This window comes from Chrysemys picta, chromosome 1 (assembly GCF_011386835.1).
Source record: "Chrysemys picta bellii isolate R12L10 chromosome 1, ASM1138683v2, whole genome shotgun sequence".
Lineage (NCBI taxonomy): Eukaryota > Metazoa > Chordata > Testudines > Emydidae > Chrysemys > Chrysemys picta.
This window is the reverse complement of record NC_088791.1, coordinates 4,101,821-4,121,035: the sequence shown is the minus strand read 5'-3', so window position 1 is coordinate 4,121,035 and position 19,215 is coordinate 4,101,821. Positions and strand designations below refer to the sequence as shown.

At 58.2% G+C, this 19,215-nt stretch overlaps 1 protein-coding gene across 1 annotated transcript; it reads left to right on the top strand.

The window, feature by feature from the left end:
* The first annotated feature begins 27 nt into the window (after positions 1-27).
* Positions 28-18,991, top strand: LMF2 (lipase maturation factor 2). The gene is given in 15 exon segments (XM_065551609.1): positions 28-124; positions 3,390-3,469; positions 3,471-3,644; positions 6,477-6,505; positions 7,708-7,904; positions 8,351-8,529; positions 9,266-9,404; positions 11,298-11,432; positions 11,893-11,998; positions 13,112-13,208; positions 14,172-14,354; positions 15,156-15,324; positions 16,156-16,267; positions 16,973-17,081; positions 17,494-18,991. Coding segments are annotated over 15 exon segments (2,160 nt in total). The 3' UTR covers positions 17,848-18,991.
* The last annotated feature ends 224 nt before the right edge of the window (positions 18,992-19,215 follow it).

The window sequence follows — 19,215 nt, the reverse complement described above, 5'->3', positions numbered from 1 at the left end:
CCGAGTCCCGCTCCCGCCGCCCGCGCCATGGGGGAGCCGCCGCGCCTGGCCCGGCAGCTGCTCCTGGGCGGCCTGGCCGCTGTCTACGTCGCCGCCTTCGCCTCGCTCTATCTGCAGATACCGGGTACGGGGCGGCCGGGGCGGGTGTCCCGGTCTGTCCCGGGGGGCTGGGGGGCTCTGCTGACAGGGCTGGGGGCGGGGGTCCCGGGAGGCTGTGCTGACAGGGCTGTGGGGGGGGGGCTGTACCGGTGGGGGCTGTGGTATTGGTGGGTGGGGTCCCTGGGGGGCTGGGCAGTGCTCAGGGGGCTGCACTGACAGGGCCGGGGGGGGCTGTGGTACTGGTGTGTGGGGGCGGGGTCCCTGGGGGGCTGTGCTGACAGGGCCGTGGGGGGGGGGGCTGTACCGGTGGGGGCTGTGGTATTGGTGGGTGGGGTCCCTGGGGGGCTGGGCAGTGCTCAGGGAGCTGCACTGACAGGGCCGGAGGGGGCTGTGGTACTGGTGTGTGGGGGTGGGGTAGGGTCCCTGGGGGGCTGGGTGGTGCCCGGGGGGCTGCACTGACAGGGCTGGGGGGGCTGTGGTACTGGTGGGGTCCCTGGGGGGCTGGGTGGTGCCTGGGGGCTGCAGTGACAGGGCTGGGGGGGCTGTGGTACTGGTGTGTGGGGGAGGGGGTTCCTGGGGGGCTGGGCGGTGCTCAGGGGGCTGCACTGACCGGGCCAGGGGGGCTGTGGTACTGGTGTGTGGGGGAGGGGGTTCCTGGGGGGCTGGGCGGTGCTCAGGGGGCTGTGCTGACAGGGCTGGGGGGGCTGTGGTACTGGTGTGTGGGGGTGGGGTCCCTGGGGGGCTGGGTGGTGCCTGGGGGCTGCACTGACAGGGCTGGGGGGGCTGTGGTACTGGTTTTTGGGGGTGGGGGGGCTGGGCAGTGCTCAGGGGGCTACACTGACAGGGCCGGGGGGGCTGTGGTACTGGTGTGTGGGGGTGGGGTAGGGTCACTGGGGGGCTGGGCGGTGCTCAGGGGGCTGCACTGACAGGGCCGTGGGAGCTCGAGGTCTGGGCTCGCGTGAGGGGGCTTGGGGCCGCCGTGGGAGCGGCTGGCAGGGGGCAGGTCTCACCTGGCCAGGTACCATGGCAGGAATGGCTCCTTGCCTGGTCCCTGGGAGCGCTCAGGCCAGCCCTAGCCCAGGCGGTGTCTGTGGTGCCCTAGGGCCGCCCTGGGGAGCAGCGCTTGGCACCCCTGGTAGGGAGAAGAGGGGATGCAGTAGGTGACAAGGTGTCTGTTACAACCAACCGTGAGGGGCTCCCAGCTCCTCACGCTGGGCAGCCTGGGGGTGGGGAGATACCTAGTAATGGGCTGCGGTGCCTCAGTTGGGACACAAGGGATGGGCGCGGCCCCTGCTGAGAAACCCATTGAATGGCATCGGTGGCTCCTGTTAGGCCTTGTGCCAGGACCTGGTGACACTGGGGCAAAGGGGAAGAAAGATGCAGGAGCTTGGGCAGACCTGGTGCTCTGGGCTGCTCCATGGAGGTGGGGTTGGGCATGAGGAAGAAGAGGTGCAGACAGAGAGGCCGAAGATGAACTAGGAGCGGTAGTAAGTGCTGGTGTCCTGCCTGTAGTGGTGTCATTGGCTCCTGTTGTTTTGGAGTGAGGGGGAGCAGAGCTGGTCCCAGCTGGAGGGCCTCATTCAGCAGTGACCCACAATGGCTAAGTGGCCAAGTTATGTAACTTGCCTCCATCTGGTGTTCTGTGGGACTAAATCCAGTTTAAGCAGGTGTATCTCCCCTCAAGTCCATAGGAGTTGGTTCCGCCTGGGCCAGATCTGGTTGGTGTCTGGAACCGGTGGGCTGAGGTGTGTCTGACCAAGTGGAGGATGAGGGGGTTCTATCTAGGTGTGCATAGGGTCTCCATTGCCCTATTATGCTAGTACCTACTTCAGAGTCGGTATTTAATCCTGGCTCTGAAGTAGGACAACATTATCTCCTCCCAAGACACAGACTGCATTGCGCAGGAAGTCCAGCTGAGAATTGATCAGGATCCCCTGAGTCGTAGGCTATTGCCCTCCCAGCGCCTTCTTTACCTTGTACCCTCCTCCTAATAGCTTTTCCCGTTACCCTTCTCTTCTGTATACGTTACCCATGCCCACAGAATGCTACCCTGCTCCCAGTTGCACTATCCTACTCCTTATCCCACATTGCTGCTGCTGTGTGTCTCTCCCTGGGAGCTGTGCCTGTGAATACAGGCTGTGCTTGACTCCAGGTTGCAGAGTTCTGTGCTGCTAACTTGGGAAGCGGCTCTTTGAGGCCTTCTTCCTGGGGACTTGGAGGAAGTAGCTGCTGCTCTGCCCAGCTGGTCCCTCCCTTTGCCCAGTACCTCCGGCCTCTGCTTAACTACTTTACTTGAGTCTTTTCTCTGTTTCCTCCTGTTTTCTGTTTCCTGCCAATCGCTGGCCAGGAGCTGGGCAAGCGGCCAAGTGCTCAGCCACTCCAAGTAGAGCTTTTAATCTCCTTAACTCGAGGCTCTGCTGGAGTGTAGCAGGGGGGCCTTCTGATGTTGGTACCTCTAAATCTGGAGTGGCCCCTAAAATCCACAGTGGGAGGATAATTCCCCCCCACCTCCCCCTGTGAGTCCAGAGCTGCTCTAGAGAGTGAAAGAAAATGGCTGTGGCACAGTTTGGGCCCCCACCCTTGAAATAGTCACGTCCTGCAAGGGAAAGTCCCCTGCAGGCTGGGGAAGGAGAGAGAGCCAGTGCTCTGCAAAGACTAAAAGGCTTCAAGTCCGTTGAAGGCCTTGAGCACATTTGGGTCCCGGTCACGTGGAGTTCAGTGTGTTTGGGCCCTTACAACAGGTGTACGGGTCCCAGCTGCTATACCTCTGCCTGCTGTTGGGCCCACCTGCATGGAATGTGCATCACTCTGCTCTCCTGCAGCTGCTCCCCCCGTTGGCGGGGCAGAGGCCTGGTTTGCTTGGCGAGCAGAGTCCTTGTAACCCTTCCACGTGAGCAGGCTTAATTGGGCAGCCCCTGCAGGCTATGGCCATGGATCGTTAGGCAGCTGTTCCCCTCAGGAGCTCCAGATGGATGTTTCCCATAGTATGTTCATTCCCTCTCCCAGGCTCAGTGCCAGCAATGGAGGGTTGAATGTTGCTGCTGGGCTTCGGGACCTAGCTATATTCCTCCGATCCTGGCTCCTGGGGGAGGGGGGAGTGGCACTCAGTGGGCCCTTCTCTCAGGGCGAACTTGCTCACCAGAAAGGCTGGGTGTCCCTTGGGAAGGGAGGACTGCATGTTTCTAGAGGATGGATAGTTACCTGGGGGGAGAGGTTGCTGGGTGTTGCAACTTCCCTTTCCTGTCTCCTTCTCTCCTCTTCCCCTCTTCCCCCCCCCCCCCCCCCCCCAGGACTCTATGGGAAAGATGGCATCCTGCCAGCCCGCAAGATGCTGCGTCTCTCCGGGAAGGGCTTCTGGGAGCAGCTGCGGGGACTCCCCGACGCTGCTGTGGTTTGGCCCACGCCTGGGACTGGACACAGAACAGGGCATGGAGCTGCTGTGCCTGCTGGGTGTACTGATTTCCTTTGGCGCCCTGGTGCTTGAGCCCCTGCGGGACAGCCTCATCTTCCTGCTGCTCCGGATGCTCTACCTCTCGCTCTACCAGGTATGTGGGCACTGGGGGGTGTGGATGGAGCAGTGCATGGTTGAGGGAGTAGAGGCAGTCCCTTGAAGTGTGGGGGCAGGAGCAGACTTCTCATCTGTGACAGGTACATGGTGGGAGTGCCCTCCTTGCTGCTCTGCACCCACCCATAGCTTGGGCCCTAATAGAGCAGGGGGTTATCAGAGTCCCTGCTTGGGGCAGGGTTTGCTCACCTGGTCCTCTTCCCGACCTTCCCTGCTGTTCTTTTTTTAGCTTCTCGCTCTCTAAAGCAGCCCCGGTCGTCTCCTGTCAGTCCTCTTCCCTCACCTCTGCTCAGGGGCATGGGGTGGGTGATTTTTCTCTCCATAGCAGGTGTCGGTCTTGCCATCTCGGGTTGAATTCAAGTCTCCATCCCTACCCCTGTTCCTGGTGGTTCCATAATGTCCCCCAGTTCCTTCTGGGGTTGAAATTCTCCATATTTGGTCTGTGACTACTGATTGGGCTTTGGAGTGGTCTCTTGAGAAGTGGGCGTGTCACATTCTCACCTGCTCTGAGCAGGAATTTTACTCACTTAAATGACTTGGGCTAGAAACATCATACTCTACTTGGCTTTTAAAAAAAACAAAAACCCAAAATCTCTTAGCTCCCCAAAGCAAGCCAGGTTTGCAGAGAATCACTTCGCTAAGCGCACCACCATTAAGGTCAGGATGTTGCACACAAGCATAGTGGTGCCTGACATTTTTAGCACACTTAAGGGATCTTAATCTGCTGGTTGTGCTTACAGGCTGCCTGGGCCCAATAGCTCCTTATTGAGGAACTTGTGGTGAGAGTCAGGTATCCTGGCAGTTTGTAAGCATGGTTTCTCTTCCTTCTCACACCAGGGGAATTAAATGCAAAAGGCGGCATTTGTTGTATTGTATACCCTGAATTCCCTTGTGTAGGCAGCGTGGCTGAGTTAACCCTGTCAGTGCTACCTTAGCTTTCAGAATATCCTGGCTATTAAGTGTTTGATAGTGTGACCTTAACACTGCCTTAATACTAGTGTGTTGCATCTCTGATCAGAACAGAGCTTCTCCCAGCTGTTAAGACAGGAGTCGTTTCCTGGCAGATCTCAATCAGAAGTGATTCCTGCAGGGCTGGGTGCGGGAGCATGGAGCTGGTTGGGTCCATTTGGGACACTAAGCAGACTAGACATCTGGGATCACTGCATCCCAAGTGTTCTCCCCAAATCCCCAAATCCATACACCTGTCTGGTATCCCTGTGTGCACCGAGCAGTGAGTGCTGACAGCCTGCTCCAGCACTAACAGTGTGCTGATGTTATACTTGCTCCCACATAGGGCTCTGGCCCCATGCCAGCCAGCCAGCTCCCCATTGAGAGCCTGATGGGCGGTCCTGCCTCTCAAAAGAGCTCCACTCCAGTTCGGCTCAGTCTGACCTAAGTACTCTAATACCAGCAGCCGCCTCTGCCAAACCATCCACAGCTCGTAGCAGCCCTGCCAGTTGTTGCGGTGGTAGATGTGGAACGGGGGCAGGGTGCGAAGCTTGTCCTGTGGCCATGAGTGCTGCCCCCAGCTGTGCAGAGGGAGTGAAGTACCCTGGCTGCAGCTTTGTGTAGCCAGGAAAAGCAAAGGTAAATGGGCTGTCCTCTTCACTGGGACGGTAGCTGCCTCTGGGCCAGTGGATGCTCCCTCAAAACAGGGCCTAGGGGAGGTGCTCTCTGCCTTCCAAATTGATGGAGTTTGGTCTGCCAGGTGCAGCATCTCAGAGGCCCTCTCTGTCCCCAGTGCAGTGACCTCTGGGCTGAGGCTTAGGAGGACCATACGCTGCCTCTGCTGGGAGTCTTGCCTCCTTCTCGCACAGGCCCCAGAGCCAAGCTAGCACCTTGTGTGTTGTGCTGCTCTCTGGAGTGCAGCACAATTCACAGCTCTCCCTTCCTGGATTTGGGGATGTTCCACTTGCTGCCTCTTGCCTTTTAAGGTGACGTTGGAGAGAAACATCATTCCTCTTATTGGAGCCTCCAGGGTTCCTCCCCCTGGAACAGCACTGACTCAGAATCTGGCAGTACTCCAATCCCCTGCGTTTCTAGTATAGTGTTGGCATGTCCAAAGCTGTAGGCGCGTTAGAAGCTGACCTCTGGAGTCAGCCTGTTACACTGTCAGTATTGATCTTCCTGCCCTATCTCTGAGCACGCTTAAAGCATTAGTGGGTGTGAGTGGTTAATAGCACCAGGGCTAGAGTCAACCATAGTGCAGGCTGGTATGGAGCAAAATTCAACCGCAAATGCCCATCAATCCTGACTCGTAGCCTCCTGCTATCGCAGCCCTGGGCTCCCCCAGTTCTGCTGCTACTCCTCAATCCCAACCCACAGTCCCCTTGTCCTTTGAGTCTTTCTTGGATAATCATCTGGGTATCAGGCTCGACCCAGACAGCCCATCTCACTGGAACAAGCCAGGCCTGAAGCAGACTCTCCTCAGAGGAGGCTGGTGCAGTAGTTCCCAGCATCACCTAGCCTTGTTGGTGCACACAATGTAGGTGTCCCACCTCCGCACCCCGTCCAGGCATTGTACTGCGGCCTTACCATGGCCCCACAGCTCTTGGCTGTGTGACAGTGCCTGGTCTCAGTTCCTGGGGGTTGGATCGGGGCCTGTTGCCACAAGGAAGCTGGCATTGCTACCTGGAATGTGCCCAGGAGAAGATGTCTTCCCATGAGCCTTTGCACTCTTCTCCCCTCCGGTCTGGGTGGGATGGAGAAGACCGGAATGGGGCGATCCTGTGATCAGAACCTATTTGTACCTGTCACTTCGTAATGCACCTTGGGTCACCTGTTGACACCCTTGTGCTCCTTCTCTCCACAGGTGGGGCAGGTGTTCCTGTACTTCCAGTGGTAAGTGACTGTCTCCCCAGATCTACATGTGGCCACTCACGTTGGGTCGTTCAGCCCTTTCCAAGCACAGCTTCAGTTCCCTGGCAGGATGGGCCCCAGGTGGGTGGGCCATGGAAGCCCCAGCTGTATCCTGCAGGTGTTCACATGACCTCTTGTATGGCTGCAGTGTAGCTCTATAGGGGTTCAGAGTGGCAGGTCTTGTGCTGTGCTGAATCAGTCCAGGGAAGCGACACTGAAGCACAGGTCCCTGCTCTGTGCTGCCTGGACACTGCTATCCTGACTCAGTGTAGTTGGGGGGGGGGGGGGGGCTTTTGTTCTGGGCATTCCCTGGGAACTATCTAACATGTAAATCATACTTGGTCAGGTGTGCCAGGAACTGGTTCTGACTGTTACTGCCTGGCACATGCTCCTGGGCTGCGGGGAGGTGGCCGTTCTCTTTCAGGGTGGCTGCTGTATGTCTAGGTTTGTGCGACTCCTGTTTCCGTATGAATGCTCGCTGGGGCCATTTAAACAGACATTGTGGGGAGTGGGCCACAGTTGGACCTATTTTCAAAAACCGCGCCAGTATCCTGCTAAAGGCAGGGGAAAGACACTGACTCTGCAGTGATACCTGAGACCATCAGCTTGGTGAAGATCACCTCCCCTCTGGGGAAGGGGGATCATCAGCTGAGCCTGGAGAGTCTACCCTAGCAATGGCCACTGCTACATCCTCCAGGAGCGCCCGAGCTCTGGGTTGCCTAGGGGGTTATGTACAAGTGGTGGGTGAGTGGGGTTGGTACCTCATCGCGGTGCCAGTTAGCCATTGGTGACCCCCTGGCTGTTCGTGGAGCAGAGGTTACAGCTCAGGTGTATCATGCCCTGCATTGCCGCCTCTGGGGGCTTGGTCGCAGGGCAAGCCCTGGCTAGTGCCTTGCGGACCCCTGGACGTGGGCGCCCTGTAGGAGCCGTCTGGGCAGTCAGCGCTCTTGTGCAGCCGTGCATGCTGTCCTCATGCAGGTGGCTAGAAATGCTTTACAGCCAGGTGAAGCCAGCTGACTGTGACCTTTCAGACCTGGCCTCTTGGAGGCTGCCTGGCAAAGAGGCAGGTGGAGGGGGCCTCTGTGTGCAGCATCCACGGGGCCAGGGCAGTTGAGGGCAGGTTGGCCCCAGCAAACAGGGAGCCTCTGGCCCCTCTGATGCCTTGTGTGGTGTGCTCCCTGCAGGGACAGCCTCCTCCTGGAGACAGGCTTCCTGGCCGTGCTGGTGGCCCCCCTGCACCTGCTGAAGTGGCGCTCCACAGCCTGGCGGCCACACGACAGCATCACCTTCTGGCTGATGCGCTGGCTGCTCTTCCGCCTCATGTTCGCCTCGGGGGTGGTGAAGCTGACTAGCCGTTGCCCCACGTGGTGGGGGCTCACTGGTGAGAGGCCTGGCATGGCACTGTGCGGGGACGGCATCTCTGTGGTCAGCCCTTGCACTCCTCCCCAGTACCCCTGGGGGTGGGGCAGTGTCACTGACCCTTTTCTGGGTGGGCCATAGAGCCTGCATGAGAGAGTGGTTCCTGGCTCTCAGCCCACTAGGCCATGCTGCCTTTTCCAGACACTGACAGGGTTTCCTGCCCCAGGCCTCATGGCAAATGAACTGCTAACCCTAACCCAAGTGACTTGTGCAGGGCAGCACTTAATATTGTGCTCAGCTTGCTCCAGCATCTCTGCATATCCTTGCGTGGCCTCTATCCCCACATGGTCCTGGCCTCACCCGCTCTCTGAGCCACATCCAGTTATTCCCCTGCACTGGCTCCTCCTTCCCTGCCTGTGTCTAATGCATCCCCTCGTGGCCCTGATCCCGCTGTCTTCCCCCCCCCAGCCCTGACCTATCACTACGAGACCCAGTGCATCCCTACGCCAGCTGCCTGGTTCGCCCACCAGCTCCCTGTGTGGTTCCAGAAGTTCAGCGTGGTGGTCACGTACGTCATCGAGATCGCTGTGCCCCTGCTGTTCTTCTCCCCCATCCGTCGCCTCCGCCTCTTCGCCTTCTACTGCCAGGTATGTCCACAGCCAGCGATGGCTGGAAGGCTCCAGATGCACCGCTGGGGATAGGAGCAGGAAAGAGTTCAGGGGCCTAGTGCTTGTCTCATGTGTTGTCCCGTGGGAGCCATGAGTTCAGATCTTGCTCTCAGGTATAAGACTTAGGGGGCAGGAGACCAAGGGGGATACAATGGAAATGGGCATCCCTGCAGTCTGTTCCCATCATGCATTGCAGGCTCACGGTGGTCAAATGCCAGTGACTTTGGACCTGTCAAGTTCTGGGCCCAGAAAGTGGTCCTCCTGCCTTGCTCACTGGAGGCAAAGGGCAGCAGAGCCTCAGACTGAAGGGTGCAGCTTACAAGCCAGATGGGTTCCCTCCCCTTGCAAGGCCGGACAAGGAGGGTCCCCATCACCTCTCCCCTGGACTCCTGCCTCTCATGCCATGATCCTGGCCCTTTGGTGGCTGGTGCCAGCCAGAGGGATGATAACCCTCTGGAGTCTACAAGCTGCCTCCTATGCTAAGTGGCAGGCAGTGCCAGTGTGGGGCTGCTCCCCTGCAGGGAGCAGGACCCCTCCATGGGGGACTGTTGAGAGTGGAGGCCTCTCGGGCAGGGAGCCTGGGAGGGGATGTTGGATGTTTCTCTTGGCACTTTGTCCCCGGTCTCAGGAAGGGAGGTGCTGGAGATGCCAGGCCTGTGCTTCATGCTGTGATGGGACTCTAGCCCTGGCTCTGACTTCCTGCCCTCCCCTGCAGGTCCTGCTCCAGCTGCTGATCATCATCACAGGCAACTACAACTTCTTCAACCTGCTCACCATCGTCCTGTGCTTCTCGCTGCTGGATGACGAGCACGTGGGGCTGTGGCTGGGGCGCGGCAAGAGGAGACCCGCCAGCGGTGAGTCTGTGTGGGTTAGGGCTCTGCTGTGGTCTCCGCTCACCTGGGATCAAGCTGCTCCACAGAGCACAGGGTGAGGTGGGTCCTGCTCTGGGGCTGGGCAGGTCCTGGGGCTGATCCAGAAGTGGCAGCGGGGGAGTCCTTGGCAGAATTCTCAGTGATCAGTCCCATGTGCTGTACAAGGAGCTTGCCCTGAGCCCTGTAGCAGGGGGGCAGCGCCCTGGTGCAGACAGCAGATCCTGCAGCAGACTCAGCTGGGCTATTTTAAACTGCCCCATAACTAACTTTCAGGGGGGTTGTAGGTCTAATAAACACAACTGCATTGAAACAATCCGGGGTGCTGTGGGGTGGGCAGGAATTGTGGGAGAAGCACATTGGCTGCATGCTAAAAGGATGGTCAGAGAGAAGGTGGGTGAGGTAATGTGTCTGTCAGCAGCAGAAGCTGGTTCAATACAAGATAAGCTTTTGAGCCTCCTGAGCTGTTCAGGCCTGGAGAGGTACTCGGGCTGGGCCCACAGCGGGAACTTCAATTGGCATAGCTACATTTCTCAGTGTAGAAAAGTCCTCCCTTGAGAAACACAGCAATGCTGACCTAACCCCCAGGGCAGACAGCACTTGGTCCACAGAAGAATTCTTCCCTTCAGCTAGCTACTGTCTCTCCAGGAGGTGGATTACCTACGCTGGCAGGAGAAGCCCTCCTGTTGGCGTAGGTGGCGTCTACACTAAAGCTGCTGCAGCAGTGTTTTATGTGTAGAGGTACCCAAAGTGTAGCCATGCCCAGTGTCTCGGGTAAATGTTAGCATCAGGAGTTAACACACATTGTAAGAGTTGAGGGTGCAGCGGGCCATTAACACCTCTTCAGTCCTAGGACAAAAGAGTTAGTAGGTCACAGATTGTTGTAATGAGACTTAAAATTAGTGTGTCTATTGAGTTCATGATTTTTAGTGTCCAGCAGAGTTGTGAATTTAAGCTCCCAGGCTAATCTTTGGAAGGGGCTGTGCAGGCTTCCTTTGAGGACAAGGACTGAGAGCTCAGGTATGGAGTGATCACTTTGTGAAAAATGTTCACTTCAGGTGATAGGATGTTTTTATCTTATCATTTTTCTGCATGAACCCATTCAAGAGCGTAGTGATAGGTGTTGTGGCGTTTGATGCTCTGGATGAAGTACATCATGTGTTGTGATAGGCCTGCGTAGGGTCTTGATCATCATAGCAGTGGCGATATGGCTGCAGGTTTTGCAGCTGTTCTGGCAGGGTCTGGTGCCGCTTTGAGTTGGCGTGTCCTTGGCTGCGGGGGAACTTGCTGCTTCTGATGATGGGTGCATGCTTGAAGAGGGGGTTGGGAAAGGTTTCTTATAGGACGGGATCCTAATCGAGTCAGGGTAGTAATTATTTGATGCCAGTATGAGTTCCAGTGTGGGGTGGTAGGTTACAACTAGAGGTATGTGGTCAGTGGGTTTTTTTTTTTGTTTTTTTTTTTTTTTTTTTTTTCTGGATTGAAGCAAGTTCTCTCAGGTTATTAGTGTGGCTTGTTCCATGACTTCTCTGATGGATAGGTCTTGCTTGGTGAAGTGTTAAGTTGTGCATCCCAGACTTACTCCTCGGAACACGTTCTGTGGTACCTGAGTGCCTGGCTGTAAGTAACTGATTCCTTGCTATGTCTGGAGTAGCTGCTGGATCTGTGGAGGTGGCTGTTTGAAGGATGGGGAGCATTAACAGTGCCACTCAAACTACCATTTTTGGGTTTCAGAGTTAATAGTTAAATGGGCCCCCATGGCACAATTATGCTTCCCTTGGAGGTGTTTCAGGCTCTCATCAGACTCTGGCAGACAGCATTGTGCATCAGTTCCACTCAGTCCTTGTAACATCACTTGTTTCCTCCTCTACCCTGCAGCCTGGCCTCCAAGCCTGCTGTCGCTCCTCTCCACGCTGCTGGAGCTGACTGTCTATGGGTTATTCATCTACTGGACTATCCAGGACTTCGGCCTGCATTTCAACTGGGAGAAGCAGCTCATTGAATCCAAAACAGGTGTGGTGCTTCCTCCCCTCACTGCAGGGTGGGACAGCATACACCGCCCACAGCCGGGCACTGATGTGCCCTCTGGCTGGTATCTCATCTCTTCTGTGATCCCCTCTGGGCCCTGCAGCTCAGCCAGGAGAGTGACCCTAGCAGGACACAACCTTGAGCAGCTCCTGACCCAGCTACCATCCAGGCAGCATGCTGGCAAGGCCCCCCTCAGATCAGGTGCAACTTGGCTGCCCAACCCTCTTACTTGCCCAATGGCAGAGGTTGGTCTGTGTCCTGGTGAGCCTGTTGACTTTGGCTGAGTGACTCAGAACGAGCCACCTTGTTGCCAACAGTGATGCCCCTCAGTGCCTCTGTGTCACATGACCTGCACTCCTTCCTGGAGGAAGGGGGTGATGTGTGGGTCCCCCCTTTCCCTGCCCAGGCACTATCTGACTCCTGTGGTTTTACCCCTCCTCTCTAGCTTTCACTTATCATGACTTCATCCAGTGGCTGAAGACCGTGACTCTCCCAGTAGTGGGGTTGGGCCTCCTCTCCCTGGCCTGGGAGATCCTCTCTGCCATGTACAGGTGAGCCACTGTTCCCGGGACAGCCAGGGTCACTGGCTGGGGCAGGCTCTGCTGTTTGCTGTGCCTCTGAACTGAAGGGGTTTTGTGGCAAGCATCAGTTCTCTGCTGATCATCCCCTCCTGAAGCTGGGGGGAGCTGCCCTGGAGGTGCAGCCATGGGGTATGGAGGGGTAGAACAATGCAGCCAATCCATGCACGGCTCTGATGGCATATGACTTGGAGCTAGAGTACAGGGGGTCTGAGGGAATTGGCACTCAGATCAGTGGGGCAGGCTGTCTGCCTGGGGGATCCCCACAGCTCCTGGTTTTTAGCGTGGTCTGCAGCATCCCTGCATTTGGATAGAGTTTAATGCTGTAGCCACTGGCTGCTCTGGGAGAGTCTTGTCAGGTTGGCTCACGGGCTGATGGAGACACTGCTATGCTTAACCTTTTGCCCATAGCTTCAGGGGCCCCATAGGGTCAGTCTTCCCTGCAGAGTTAGCTGGAGTTGTCTACACTCTCCTTACCCCTCTCCGGTTAGCCTGGCTCAAGTGAGAGCAGCCACACTGCTTAGAGCGCTCGCTGCTGTCTACGCTGGCACAGCACGAGTGCAGATCACCAGGGTTCCTAGTGCTGCAGTAAGCTGCGCTGCTCTGAGTTTTTTTGCAGGGTATTGTGGGGGAGCCTGTCTGCCCCTCTTGGGCATACGGGGGAGGGCAGGGGAGAGGCATTGGTGGGCTACCTGCACTCAAGAAGAGCTAGCCTGCAGCACACTACAGAACGGCTGTGCTGACAGCTGCTGAGTTGCACTAAGTGGAATTTTAACCTGTACCCCCTGCTGGGCCAGCAACGCCTGTGAAAAGCCCCACTCCTGTGGGTTAAGGGCTTTGGGGGTTGGGGATGGGACTGAAGTTAAACTCCAGTTGTCTTTGCTGCAGAGCCTGTTGTCTGGTGCAGAGCTTAAAGGCTGCTGCTGGAAAACCCTTCGTACAGCGGTGTTGTCTGGCAGCCTGGCCTGCTCAAAGTGGGGCAAAGTCTGCAGCCCTTTCCCCAGCTCTGCTTCACTTCCAGATGTGTGGCTAATGGGGGACTTTGGCCCTGTCTGCTGACCTGTCCCTCTCCTGCCTCCCCCACAGGTGTGCCTGTGTCCGGGGCTTTCCCTGGAAGCTCTGGGCTACTCTCCAGTGGGCTGTCTTCACTGCAGCAGCAGCCGGGATGTTTGCCGTCAGCCTGGTGAGTGGGCGGGATGGTGTGGGGCAGCGGCCTATCATGTCTTGTGTAGTCTGGAGATTGGGGGATGGCTAGTCACTCCCCTTCCCTACCTAGTACAGGCCAGGCAGGGTCACTGCATGGGCTGGTGCCTGGTTCCTGCAGCCACCCTCTAGGGAGCCCAGGCTGGTAGAGAGCAGGCACAGTTCAGATTGCTGTGGGCACTTCAGGAAAAGAGAAGGCACCACCCGCTACAATGCAGGGTGCGGCTCTGCCTCAAGGCATTCGAGCCTCTGGGTCAGCGGGCATGCAGGGTGCAGGAGGGACAGGAGCGTGGTTAAAGTCCCAGATGATCGGACCATGCTACGTAGCTCTTGCAGCTCTAGCTTCGTTGCAGTCTCGGGCTCTGACTACTGGACCCGGACCCAGGCCCACACCCTGAAGCACAGTAGAGGGGCACTGCCAGCTGCTGGGGCGGGGGGGGGGAGGAGCGCATTGGCGATGCAGCAGGGCAGAACGACCTGTGCTGGGGAGCAAAGCTGTGAATGCTGCCAAGACTACATCCTGGCAGCACTCCCCGCTGGTGAGGCTGGTTTCCAAGGCAGTCTCAAATTTTGGAAGGGCCACTGGTGCTTGAAGGCTGGCTTGGCTCTGGGGAAATGCCATGTGACCAGCCCACAGAATCCCCACCATGGGCAACGGGGAGTCAGCTGCTCTGCTGGGCAACTGCAGGAGCGATTTAGTGATGCCCTGAGGTCAAGGTAAAGCTCCATCTTCTGGGCGTTGGCTGGCACTCTCCTCATGGCTTGAGTGGACGGCATTGGCTATTGACTCTGCAGACACCAGCCAGGGCTGCTTCCTGCTCTGAGTTGGGCAGGGCCAGCAGATGAACTGGCCCACTCTGCCGTATCCCTGCTGCTGCGTCGCCCCTCCCTGGTGCCTGTTGCCTGGGGTGACTGAGCCGGCCTGTTCTCTGCTACCTCCCAGGTGCCCTTCACCTACATAGAGTACGAGTCGAACGGGAAGCTGTGGCCCAGCATCCACCAGATGTTCGGTGCTGTTGACCGCTACGAGCTGGTGAACTCATACGGGCTCTTCCGCAGGATGACAGGGGTCGGGGGCCGGCCAGAGGTGGTGGTGGAAGGAAGCTACGACAAGGAGAAATGGACGGTAACTCGTTGCCACACCCTGCCAGTGATCTCATGCAGCTGCTGTAGCTTCTCCCCTGGGGGGATACATCTGGGAGGTGCAGGAAGAGGGGGTGGAAGCCTAGGTTAACCCCTGAGACCCAGCCTCTGATGGACATCAGCAGTGAAATCAACACTAGTTAGCCCCATTGGCGCCTTCCAGAGCCAGTTGGCCTTGTTTCCCTGGAGAGGAGGTGACCGTCCAAGCCCCAGACTCTGGGATCCTAGGAACTGGAGTGACATGCTCTGGAGGTGCTGCTGGGATGGATGGACCAGCTGGTGCCCCCACTCCTGGCCCTACAAATCCTGAAGGACTGGCAGTATGGCTTCTTCCTGGGGCCCCGAGACAAGTGCTCCTGCTACAGGCAGAGCAGGGTGCTGTGGTGCACTGGTGAGCGCTGATCCAGTGCATTGCTAGGAATGCTATACTGGGTGAAATGTAAAACGGAGTCTCTGACCGCTTGTGTAATGCAGCCATCAATGAGCCCTCCTAGCAAGAGCCGGCTGTCGCCCCATTTGCAGCTTGGCCTTCTGGTCTAGACATGGCATCCTTTACTTCCTGTCCTGAACTGTTGTGTTGGTGCTGTGTGCTGTTAAACAGCTGCTCTGTCCCACCCCAGAGGTGGCTGCATTTAGGGATGGGACAATGACGTAAGTGCTTTGGGGCACTGCTGGTGGCATCCTCATTCCAGCCATGTTGGTCCAGAATGTTCAAGCCCCATTGTGTGTGAGGTGAGGTAGCAGTTCAGAGGCACCTTTGCCCCATTCTCCTCTGTCCTTGCAGGAGATTGAGTTCATGTACAAGCCAGGGAACGTCAGCGCAGGGCCTCCTGTGGTGGCCCCGCACCAGCCCCGCCTCGACTGGCAGATGTGGTTTGCGGCCTTGGGGGATCACACTCACAGCCCCTGGTTCACCAGCTTTGTCTATCGCCTGCTGCAGGGCAAGAAAGAAGGTGAGGGGGCCATGCATGCCCAGCCACTCTGCATCCCAAGCCGAGCTTGGGGCAGGCGCTCTCACCCTGCAATCAGCCCCTCACCCTGCCCACCTAGTAAACTCACGTGCTGCCCTAGGCAGAGAGCATTACCCTGCTTTGTCGCCCAAGCTAGTCACTTCAGGGGGCTGAGGGGCACTGGCAGAGCTGTGTGCGTGAGAAGTCTGGGGCTGGGATCGCGGGGGGAACTCTGGGTCAGGATTGACATGAGCAGAGCTGTCTTTCATACCGCTCCCTGCTTGCCTCTTTGCCCCAAATTGGCCAGCGCTCTGAGTCCCTTGCTGCTTTCCTGCCCCACATCCCTGGTGCCGTGCAGTGCAGCCAGAGCATGCCTGTGGGAAGGCAGTCCCAGCCCTAGGCCTGCCCAGACCTGGGAAGCCACACTCCCTTGGAGGGCAGCAAGGGGCCTACCCATGTGAGCCCAGCAGCTGGGGTGTGGTGGTAAGCCATGCTCTGCTCTTCCTCCTACTGGGGTCCCCACAGTGACGGGGCGGGGAGTTAGCTGCTCCATGCATTGTCGTGGGAGTTCACTCCTGCTGGAGCGCTTGGCCCAGGCTCCGGTAGATGCCGCTGCATTGGCTGCTCTGGAGTCGTGGCCTTAAAGCTTCTCTCGACAGCACCGCGGGCTAGAAACGCTAATGGGAGAGCTGAGACTCCGGTGAGATCACCAGGCTCTGCAGGCTGGGGCCCTCGGCATGTCCTTCACGCCTGGCATTAGCGCAGCTGGGCACGAGGAGCAGCCTGGGATAACGGTGTGCTGGGGCCCTGGGGTAACTCCTCTCTTCCTGGCAGTGATCCACCTGGTACAGGTTGACGAAACTAAATACCCGTTCAGCTCACGGCCGCCTGCCTACATCCGAGCCCAGCTCTACAAGTACTGGTTCACGGAGAGCGCCAAGGACGGGTGAGTGATGCCAGTGCCCTTTGCCCTCCTCCTCCATCTGAGGGGAGGAGGAGCTGGCTTGGGCAGCAGGCACAGGCCACTGTCCCCAGAGCTCGCCCTGCCCTGCTTATTCCCATGGCCAGCATTCCCTGGTGGGTAACGTGTTTGATCTGGGAAGGGGGTGGCGCCGAGGATGCTGTTCTTTAGGTTAGTCAGGACCCGAGGGGACTGTGAGGAACTCCAGAGACCCAGCCAAGCCAGGGGAATGGGCAAGAGGCGAGCCAATGCAATTCAGTGTTAAATGTGAAATAATGCATGCTGCAGGGAAACATTTAATCACTTAACCGGACAGGGCTCTAAATGAGCGGTCGGCCCCTGAGATGGAACTGGGTGACAGCTGTCTACACAGTGCAGCTGCAGTCAGAAGCTGTTAGGATGTGTGAGGAATGGGATGGTGACTAATGGAACTAGAGCTGGGTAAATAGTGACACGTGTCCTGTGTATGGGGTGGGGAGACTCTTGGCTGCAGAGGGCCTAGCCACTCTGAGGCCACTGCCTCCCAGCCTGGCTTCTGCAGGTGGAATATTCTGGTCCTTGTGCAATAACCCTTCAGGGCAGGGCCTGCTGTGCTGGCAGGGCAGCTCTCGAGGAGTGGGAGTTGGGATCACACCTGCTGTTCAGCATGGCTGATCTGAGCAACTCCTGCCTCTTCTCCCTTCTCTGCAGGGGCTTCCCCCGCCAGTGGTGGCGGCGGCAGCGCGTGGAGGAGTTCTACCCCACTGTGTTCCTGGGAGACCCCAATCTGGAGGCCATGCTCAACCAGTATGGGCTGAAGGTAGGATTGGCAGAACACCACATCTGGGCTGTGAGCCATACGACGCCTGGGCATTTCCAGCGGGAGACATACAGCAGCATTCTTGGAGCAGGGAGGGCTGCCTGCCATGGGGTTGGATTGCAGCGTGTCCCCCCTGTGCACGCACACCTTGTACATCTGCCTCTTGGCATCACCTCTGAGCAGCAGAGCCCCACATGCCCCTTTGCCGTGGGGACAGGGATATTGCATGGCCCTGTGCTAAGCGCTGAGGTGCACTGCTGAGCGCCTGCCAAGTGGTGATGGAGGAATTGAGTCCCTAGTGGTGGGTGATGCCCGGGGCAGGGACTGCCCATAGGTTTGGTGGGGCAGTGGGGGCTCCAGCAGCCCAGCTCTGTGACTGCATCTGCACTCACATCTCTTCCTCTCCGTGCAGGACAAGGCGCCCCTGAAGCGCCCTACAGATGCCTTCCTGCCCACGACTCTGCAGCTTATCCGGGAGCTGAGCCGCCCCTACACAGGCCCTGCCGTGGTGTGGTCGCTCTACCTCACCGCTGCCACAATCTGCCTCCTGCGAGCGCTGGGCAGCAGGACACTGGGCAGCGCCCCCAGCAGCCGGCACAAAGGCTCCAAGCGGCCTGATGTGGCAGAGGGAGACGGGGACCATGCGGGCAGCGAGAAGAACGGGCAGGTGAGGAAGAAGGAAGCAGAGGAGAAGGTCGAGGGCAGAGCCCGAGGGGCTGGAGATGCCCCTTCCGATAGCCTGCGGAGCACCAAGAGGAAGAAGTAGCCCCAAAGGTGCCAGCCCTAGACACCACCCCCACCCCTCTTTCTTCCAGGCAATGACTGATATGACCTCTGCTCTGAACTCCTGTCTCTGGGCTTGCTGCTCTCGCCTTGCCTGCCTCCTCCTAGCACTCCCGTCTCCACAGCCAGACGGCAAATAGATCTTGTCTGCTCCGGCCACAAGCTTCACCGTGGGGGCCCATTGGTTATCAGCCTCCACCCCCGTTGGCGCCATGTTGGCCTGGGCTTTCCCCACATAGCCCCGTGGATCTGAGCTGCCTGCTCGCTGGGGGGCTGTTCTGCCTCAGCTCAGGATGGGTGGAATGTCGCTTACACCCCCGTCTGCCCCAGGAGAGGCCGTGCCCTGACCTACCTCTCACGCACTCTGCTGTGCGTGGGGCAAGGGGCTGAGGAGCAACAGCTATCGTCCCTTTCCCTTAGGGCTGCAGTCTCTGGACACCAATGTGGTCAGTCCCTTCCCTCCCTGCTCCTGACCCCGCTGGGGAGTTTGCTGCCCCTGAATGCCATGGCTCGTACATCTGGTTATTGCTGCTGGATAAGGGCCTTATTTTGCCCATAGAGCTGACCCTTACTGCTGCGAGGAGAGCTGGGGTTGGGCTCCTGGGAACGGGGATCCCTACTGCAGACCCAGGGCGAGGAGCCACATAATCTCTCCCATGGCCGGTGGCTCTTGGGGCGACAGATCTCCAGCTCCTAGGGGCACTGTAACAGGGGCAGGGTGGGAATCCTGGCTCTCATCCCACAGATGCCTTTAGGCAAAGAGCCATGGCCCAGCTTGGATGAGCTGCAGGCTCCATCTGGGCATAGATGTGCCGAGGGACAGCAGTGACGTGCTCATGGGGCTTTCTGCCCGCCTATATGGAAACCATGCCATCCTCTCCCCTTCCACTGCTGCCTTAACGCTGCCCCTCCTGTACCAGCCTGCTGGGGGTGGGGGCTGCTGTGCTTGCCCAGAGTTGCTGGGGGATCCCATGACCATGTACAGCACGTTCAGGGGTACGGGCACTCTGTCTCGCTCTCCCTGGCCTCTCCCCTGGTCACAGGGCCTGGCTCGAACGTGTTTCCTGGCAGCTGTTAAGAGTGGAGACGTTTCCTGTAACTTTCTAAATAAAGCCTTTGACATTCCAGCCCTGCCTCCCTTCCGGCCGAGGGCAGTGGTTAGCCCCTCACCCAGCTGCTAGCCCATCCAGCCTTATAGGGCACAGGCTGACCGTTCCTGCTAGGCTGCCCCAGGTTGTAATACTAATCCCCCCCGGGGGGGGGTATACGCACACATTCCCTCCCCCTCTGAATCCTTGGGCAGCGGGGCCCTGGAAATGAAGCTGTGGAAACTGCAGAGGGGGCTGCCTGG